Consider the following 8,718-nt stretch of genomic DNA (forward strand, 5'->3'; position numbering starts at 1 on the left):
ATGGTGGGGAGTGGTGGTGTCTTCGTCCTGGGAGAAGGCGAAGCAACTTCCAGGAGGAAACGGGCGTTTCCTTCCCACGCGCTCGAGCGAGCCCTGGGTCCTGGCCTCGGAACTCCACCCAGCCCCTCCCTACGCTCTGGGAAAAGCCAGTCGCCACACACAGGCACACGCAGGCCCCGGCGCCGCGCCCTAAGGAGAGCAGCACCCACAGCCAATTGCCATGGCAACCCCGGGGTTCGTTCCACTTCCCCACCCAGCCGATCTCCCCCCTCCTCCCTGCACTGCAGCCAACCGGCTTGCGCGCGTCCCAGGAGCGCGCTATAAAACCTGTGCTGGTGGTGCTGGGCGTGATCCGCAAGCGACGGACCAGGGGGAAGGCGAGCAGTGCCAATCTACAGCGAAGAAAGTCTCGTTTGGTAAAAGCGAGAGGAGAAAGCCTGAGCATGCAGAGTGTGCAGAGCACGAGCTTTTGTCTCCGAAAGCAGTGCCTTTGCCTGACCTTCCTGCTTCTCCATCTCCTGGGACAGGTAAGTGGCACACCCTTAAGATGCCCCAAGTTACTTTGCCTTCCTGGGTGGCCCCCATTTGGTCACCGGGCTCTCTGTGTCTTCTACCCCAGCTGAGTGGTTTCTCCTTCTTGTCTCGCCTGCCTTCAGGTCGCTGCGACTCAGCGCTGCCCTCCCCAGTGCCCGGGCCAGTGCCCCACGACGCCGCCGACCTGCGCCCCCGGGGTGCGCGCGGTGCTGGACGGCTGCTCCTGCTGTCCGGTGTGCGCCCGCCAGCGTGGCGAGAGCTGCTCAGATCTGGAGCCGTGCGACGAGAGCAGTGGCCTCTACTGTGACCGCAGCGCAGACCCCAGCAACCAGACTGGCATCTGCATGGGTAATCCTGCCCCCTCTGCTGTTTGACCTCTTCTGCAGCTAACTGAAGCTGCTTCCTCCCTTCTCTTTTTTCCTCCCCTTCCCAGAGGGCGATAAGCAAATAATAATATTGCAATAAGTGACATATATAGAGCACTTACTGTGTGTCAGGCATGGTTTGGGGAGTACTTGGGGCTTTGGGGAATGCCAGAGCCAGAAAGGAAACCTGCCCTGGGGATGAAAGACATTCCTCACTTGGCTCCCTAGACAAGAATCTAAGCAGAGGGGGAGCCAGGCAGAGTTAAGGGCCAGTGAAGTCATTTCCTTCGGACATTTCTAGGGGGCCACTTGGGGCTGATGGAAGCTCGGGTTTACTCACACGCTCACAGTTTCCCAAACTGCAGTTGGGGAAAATCCAGCAGGTTTGTTTTCACACCTGTAATTGTCCCATTTGAACCAAAGCAAATGCTAGTCTCCTGGGACAACTATGTAAACCCTTCTCTGACTGCAAGTGAAATAAAATGCAGGCAACTAGCCAATCCAGGCTTCTAAAACGTAATCAATCGGGGATCAATTTTTCACACGGTACAACATTGTAGTTGGAGATTGTCCCTTCCTTTCTGGACAGGAGGGCTTTTACTTTTCTCTCTAAGCTACTGACGATTTATTATGCTTGAGTGTCAAGGAATCTCAATGCCCTTCCCAATTTGATCAGCTAACCTGTTGGAAAATATAGAGTACACTTTTTCTCTTTTTAAGTCTAAGCTGCTGGAGTAGGAAACTCTAAGGAGGTTCTTGCAAAATGACTGAACATTGGGAACAACGGCCAGGGGGCCTTGGGGACATTACTTCACAGTTGCACACCTCTTTCCTCATCCATAAAATGAGTGACAAGACTAGATGATCTTGAAGGTTTTCTCTTGCTCTGAGAGGCCTACATGAGGACATCACTCTACCGTAGATACATGAGAAACTGGATTGCCTGAACTGGAAAAGGACTTGGGTTTTGGAACATGTCCTCCAAATCTTACATAGCTTCTTCACTGTATTGTGTTCTTGTTTTTGCTCCTCCTCTTTGCTTTCCTCTTTGCTTCCCCAATATTCTAGCGGTAGAGGGAGATAACTGTGTGTTCGATGGGGTCATCTACCGCAGTGGAGAGAAATTTCAGCCAAGCTGCAAATTCCAGTGCACCTGCAGAGATGGGCAGATTGGTTGTGTGCCTCGCTGTCAGCTGGACGTGCTACTGCCCGAGCCTAACTGCCCAGCTCCAAGAAAAGTTGAGGTGCCTGGGGAGTGCTGTGAAAAGTGGATCTGTGGCCCAGATGAGGAGGATTCACTGGGAGGCCTCACTCTTGCAGGTGAGAAACTCAGTATACCTAGGGCTGGTCATAGTAGAGGGTAAATACAAACATGAAGAATTTGCAATCTCTTGGATTTGAAAAGAGAAACTGGCCTGTTTTTGGCCATTCAGTTGTGGATTTCAGGTTGCCCACTGAGATCAAACACATGAGATCAAACACATTTGTAGACATTAGATCAAACATATTTATAAACTCAAACTAAGTTATAGAAGTTTGCTGCAATTGCTCCTAAAGAGGACCTCCCAAATTCACTCTTTTGTCTTATTTTTGTCTTAGTGGATGACTACTACTTGTATTTTAATCCATCCCACTTGACCCTCATTAGCACTACAAAGACAAAATTTTAAATCCTCTTTCTTTTCTCAATCCTGTACACTACCTAGGCTGTCTCATGATTAACCTCCTTAAAGAAGGCTACTCATCCCTGGACAGGTGTCACTGAAAAGTATCATCTTTCCACATGCTGTAGTAAGGCTCAGATGGCACTTCAGGACCTTTTTTTGATTCTTCTTTTTGTTTTCTCTTATCAATGAAGTAGTTTTTAAAAAATCTCAAGAGACAGTAGAGGATTATTTCAGAAGCCATTCATTAGCCAGATTACTTATATTAGCAGTATCCAGAATTGTATACTATTGCTGAGGGCAGACATTATCAGTCATGCCAGAAATAAATAAATGAATAAATTCAGTTCTGTGTCCTGGGAGCATGGGTGTTTAATAGGTACAGAGTTGCATGAGACCCACTTTCTAATAATGGCTGAAAAGGACCACTTTCCAGTCCTCACATTTTACCCAATATGGCTGTCTTTATCTATACATCCCATAGCTTACAGACCAGAAGCCACCCTAGGAGTAGAAGTCTCTGACTCAAGTGTCAACTGCATTGAACAGACCACAGAGTGGACGGCATGCTCTAAGAGCTGTGGTATGGGGTTCTCCACCCGGGTCACCAATAGGAACCGTCAATGTGAGATGCTGAAACAGACTCGGCTCTGCATGGTGCGGCCCTGTGAACAAGAGCCGGAGCAGCCAACAGATAAGGTAGGAGCCTGAAGGAAACCTCCCATCCTGAAGGTAATGGCCTTGTCTCCTTGTAGCCTGGGCTTCAGAAAGTCACTGTGTCACTCTGTGACAGAGAGAGCAGCTGTAACTGGGAGTCAACCCCAGAGAAAAGGCAGTGGGGTTCCTGAAGCTGGCCTATCTTCTTTTTTCTCTTTAACATATTGAAATACTCCAGGCAACTCACAGTACACCCTCAGGTAAAGAGGGAGAGGGGCCAGATAACTATAATGCTTTTCCCAATGGAGAACGGTCTAGCAAATCCCATACCATTCCTGGAGAAAACTGGCTACCCAGTTGTCAAGCACCACTGATTCTAGACTGGTCAGTTCTGACCTCAGTTCTCTTTACTCGTCAGGTTCAATATGTATGGGTAGAGGCCATGTGGGTCTTACCTCTCAGTCCTCAGCTCTCTACCTGGCACATACTGTGTGCGTGATAAACAACTGTTGATAAATAAGTGAGTGACTGTCTGGGAATTATTGTTGGTATTTTTAAAAACCTAGTGGAAATAATACATTTGCCAGCATAAGGCAATATGGGCCAAATAAAACAGCACATATCTTTTTATTTTTTTTTGCTGGAATTATATCAACTCAGTATGTTAACACTGAATGTGAGATGCACAGATCAGAAGCTCTGATTGGTTGCTGATGACATCACAGGCTTTGTTACCAGAGCCCTACATCAGATAAATACAATACCCAATTTGAACCATTATATGGATCCTTATACAAACCTAAGACTAAAATAAAACAGTCCTTAGCAATTCAAGATTTACATATCTTGACACTGAAGCAATATCATCTAGTGCGTAAGAGGATAACTGTGGAGCCAGACAGCTTGGCTTCAAATTCTGTCTTTCCACATGAACTAGCTATGTAATCTTGGGCAATTTTCTTAACTTCTCAGCCTCAATTCCTTCTCCCACATAATGGGGCTGCTGAAAGTACCTACCTTAAGTTGTCATGGTGATTAAATAGAATGAATCTGCAAAATGCTGGGTATAGATTAAGTACTCTGTTAACAGTAGCCACCATTACTTATGATTTCTATGTACTGGTAAAATAAGAGTCCATAGTGGTTGCATTAGTTATATGGCTGCTTAGCTAAATAATTTTTTGAGGTCCATCCTAACTTTATGTTTCTTCCACCAGTTTAGAAAGAACACCTAGAAACACCTTATCCCTAAAATTATATCCTAGGAGATGCACTTCCCCACACTCAGGGGAATTCAAACATACATCTAACATAGTCATGTAGGTTCACTCACATAAGCAGTCTCACATACAAACACATACACACACACAGGAATGTTGTTATCCTGTACCATTTTGTGGGTGCTGACAAGAATACATGCTAAATATTAAATACAAAAATGTAAGAAACAAGAAGTCCTTAAATATTTTCAATGGCACAGCAACTTCTTTATTAAATGTTTCCATTTAATACCTCCAAGATGTGGCTTTTTCTATTGTGTCTTTTTGCAAAATTTGTATTTTTTCTTGTAATTTGCATCTTCTTTAATACTTGGATATGTTATTTTAAAGATGTTTATTTATAGTATACATATTTTATAAAAATTGTACTAGAATACCAATCATGACTTCCTTGTCTCCAAGAGATTCTTAAATCTAAGACAGCGGTTCTTAAAGTGTGGTCCCCACACCAGCAGCATCATCTAAGAAGTTGTTAAAATGCACATTTGTGGTGTGGGTCCCACATCAGATGTACTGAATCCAAAACTCATGGTGTAAGGTCCGACAGCTTGTTTTAAGAAATCCTCTAGATGATTCTGATGTGCACTGAAGTTTGAGAGTCACTGATTTAAGATAATTCCACATCTAATCACCCCACAAGCTGTGGGTCATGCCTATGAAGGTGAACAGTGGATAATTGTAGGAAATTAGTAGATGAAGAAATATAAGTAAGAGCCAGGCGCGGTGGCTCACGCCTGTAATCCCAGCACTTTGGGAGGCCGAGGTGGGCGGATCACAAGGTCAGGAGATCGAGACCACGGTGAAACCCCATCTCTACTAAAAATACAAAAAATTAGCCGGGCGCGGTGGCAGGTGCTTGTAGTCCCAGCTACTTGGGAGGCTGAGGCAGGAGAATGGCAGGAACCCGGAAGGCGGAGCTTGCAGTGAGCCGAGATCGCACCACTGCACTCCAGCCAGGGGGACAGAGCAAGACTCCCTCTCAAAAAAAAAAAAAAAAGTAAGAAATAAAACATAGTCAATTCTTTGCTGAATTATCAATATTAGGCCTCTTCATTTATCATTACTAATACAATCTTGAATACATTTTCCACTTTATTTGCCTTCATGCAAATTCCATGTCTTGAAATGTCCTGAGGTCATCATGTAATAGAAAGAATGGGCTTTGTATCAGACAAATTCAAATATTAGATGTTTTCTGATCCCTTTAGGTCTTTGAGACTCAGTTTCTTCATCTGTAAAATGGGTAATTGTTCTTTCTATGAATGATTATTCCTTGTATGAATGAATACTGTTAAAAAGGTTGAGTTAATGTCTGAAGAGTGTTGGAAACATAAAATAATGCCAGATTTATACCCACTCTGTTTATAAGACATTGTATTAGTCCATTTTCACACTGCTGTAAAGAACTACCTGAGACTGGGTAATTTATAAAGAAAAGATGTTTAATTGACTTACAGTTACACATGGCTGGGGAAACCTCAGGAAACTTACAATCATGGCAGTAGGTGAAGGGGAAGCAAAGCACATCTTACATGGCAGCATGAGAGAGAGAGAGAGAGAGAGAGAGAGAGAGAGAGATACAGCGAGAGGGGGAGGTGCCACACTTTTAAACCATCAGATCTTGTGAGAACTCACTACCATGAGAACAGGAAGGGAAAAATCTGCCCCCATGATCTAATTACCTCCCAGCAGGCCCCTCCTCTCACACATGGCAATTACAATATGAGATGAGATTTGGGTGGGAACACAGAGAGCCAAACAGTATCACATGTAAAAATTCATTTGGCTAAAAATGACACCAAAGCATGTTATAGTGTCTTAAAAGATAGGTTTTGTTATTATACATGTGCTTTCACCTTCATGCTCATCTCCTCAATGTCAAAAGACCATTATGTACAATTAGGCAAGGTGTTCACATTCCAGGAAGAAAGGAAAATGCATATAGGAACAATAAAGAATTGTACCTACTCAAAGGACAAAGGATTTCCCAGATTCCCTTGGCTTATGTATCCTTGGCCAGAACTTTGCCACAAAGTTATTCCAAGTCCCAGATAGGCTGTGGAAGCAAATATTTTTAGCTGACTATATTGCTCAAGCAAAATTAATGTTCTGATAGCAAAGAAGAAAGACCAATAGATATTGGGTGGGCAACTAGCACGTAATTCCATACTCTAAAATTGTCCCTCAGAGGAATAGTAGCCATTCAAAACATCACCTCTTTTTTCTTTCTTAGAAAGGAAAAAAGTGTCTCCGCACCAAGAAATCACTCAAAGCCATCCACCTGCAATTCAAAAACTGCACCAGCCTGCACACCTACAAGCCTAGGTTCTGTGGGGTCTGCAGTGATGGTCGGTGCTGCACTCCCCACAATACCAAAACCATCCAGGCAGAGTTTCAGTGCTCCCCAGGGCAAATAGTCAAGAAACCAGTGATGGTCATTGGGACCTGCACCTGTCACACCAACTGTCCTAAGAATAATGAGGCCTTCCTCCAGGAGCTGGAGCTGAAGACTACCAGAGGGAAAATGTAACCTGTCACTCAAGAAGCACACCTACAGAGCACCTGTAGCTGCTGCGCCACCCACCATCAAAGGAATATAAGAAAAGTAATGAAGAATCACGATTTCATCCTTGAATCCTATGTATTTCCTAATGTGATCATATGAGGACCTTTATAGCTGTCTTTTTATTTAACAAAAAAATGTAATTAACTGTAAACTTGGAATCAAGGTAAGCTCAGGATATGGCTTAGGAATGACTTACTTTCCTGTGGTTTTATTACAAATGCAAATTTGTATAAATTTAAGAAAACAGGTATATAATTTACTTTGTAGACTGTATCACATCGCACTCATCATATTTTGTTGTGCACTAGTGCAATTCCAAGAAAATGTCACTATAATGACTCGGTGAAGTCTAGAATCATACTGAACATGTTGTACAAGTGTTTCAACCATATATTGAGGTTTGATGGGAAGATTCTCTATTGGCTCCCTTTTTGGGTAAACCAGCTCCGAACTTCTAAGCTCCAGATCCAAGGAAACATACAGCTCTTCAATGTGACGTTCAGAGATGACTATTAATTTTCTGTTTAGTTTTACACTAGGAAACATGTTGTATCTACAGTAATGATATGTTGGCTAAGTGGACTTGTGTCATAAGCTTTCTCCATTTAAGACACATTGACTCCTTTCCAATAGAAAGAAGCTAAACAGAAAACTCCCAATACAAAGATGACTGGTCCCTCACAGCCCTCAGATATTTATATATTGGAAGCGGCTGAGGCCCCCAAGTTTTTTAATTTAGCAGAAACAGACCGTATTAGCAAGGATTCTCTCATCTCACTGATAAGTAAACTGAGGCCCAAAACACTTGCTTACATCCTCTGATGGCTGTTTCAAATGTGCATTTTGTGGAATTTTGAGAAAAAAAGAGCAAAATCAACATGACTGGTGGTGAGAGACCACACATTTTATGGGAGTTTGGAATTACTGTAGACACGCCCAAGACTTATCCTTGGGCCATAATTATGAAAACTCATGATCAAGATCTATGTGTATACATATGTGTATCTGGTTTGTCAGGCTACAAAGTAGGCTGCAAAATTAAATCTAGACATTCTTTTAATGCCACCACACGTGTTCCACTTCTCTCTTTTAAAGTATTTATAAAAATATAAATTGTACATTTTGTAAAATATTATGTTCAGTTTCTCTACTTGTCAGATATCACTAAATAAACACAATTTTATTGCTGTGCGGCTCCATTACTTTGGCGCATAAAAGTTGAACATTGTTGTTTACTGAAAATAAAATTAAAATGTATGAATTAAATGAGACATCAATCAATAGCATCTATTGAAAGCAAAATGAGTATTTCTGGATGAGCTTACGACTTCTTGTCAGAAGGGAAACAAAAGACAACTCAATATTACTGAGTTAGATGTTTCTCACCATCAGCCTCAATTAGCCCCCACACTACTTACTGAGACCCTCATCTCAAGCCCTGATCTCTTTTTTCTGGATGACCCACTAGACACCTCTATATATTGAAATTTAAACTTGTTATCTGACCAAACAAAATTCAGCTCTGTGACTTCCTTATCTAATCAAAGGGCATCCCACCCTCCCAACTGCACAGCTTAAATGGCCAGCACTTTCTTGATCAGTATTACTTTGCCAAGTACCCAGAAAAGCATATTTCCATTGATCATGGGGAG

At 43.0% G+C, this 8,718-nt stretch overlaps 1 protein-coding gene across 1 annotated transcript; it reads left to right on the forward strand.

Moving 5' to 3' along the window:
* The first annotated feature begins 212 nt into the window (after window positions 1-212).
* On the forward strand, window positions 213-8,332 carry CCN3 (cellular communication network factor 3). Its single transcript, XM_003903104.2, has 5 exons — window positions 213-527; window positions 657-882; window positions 1,968-2,219; window positions 3,048-3,262; window positions 6,734-8,332. Exons 1-5 carry the CDS (start codon window positions 444-446, stop codon window positions 7,028-7,030), a joined length of 1,074 nt encoding a protein of 357 aa, XP_003903153.1. The 5' UTR covers window positions 213-443; the 3' UTR covers window positions 7,031-8,332.
* Window positions 8,333-8,718: the final 386 nt, after the last annotated feature.

This window comes from Papio anubis, chromosome 8 (assembly GCF_008728515.1).
Source record: "Papio anubis isolate 15944 chromosome 8, Panubis1.0, whole genome shotgun sequence".
NCBI lineage: Eukaryota > Metazoa > Chordata > Mammalia > Primates > Cercopithecidae > Papio > Papio anubis.

Coding starts and splice junctions, on each gene's coding strand:
- CCN3 (XM_003903104.2), top strand. CDS start 444: ATGCAGAGTGTGCAGAGCACGAGCTTTTGTCTCCGAAAGCAGTGCCTT. Junction 2,220..3,047: donor GGGAGGCCTCACTCTTGCAG/GTGAGAAACTCA, acceptor TACATCCCATAG/CTTACAGACCAGAAGCCACC. Junction 3,263..6,733: donor CGGAGCAGCCAACAGATAAG/GTAGGAGCCTGA, acceptor TTTCTTTCTTAG/AAAGGAAAAAAGTGTCTCCG.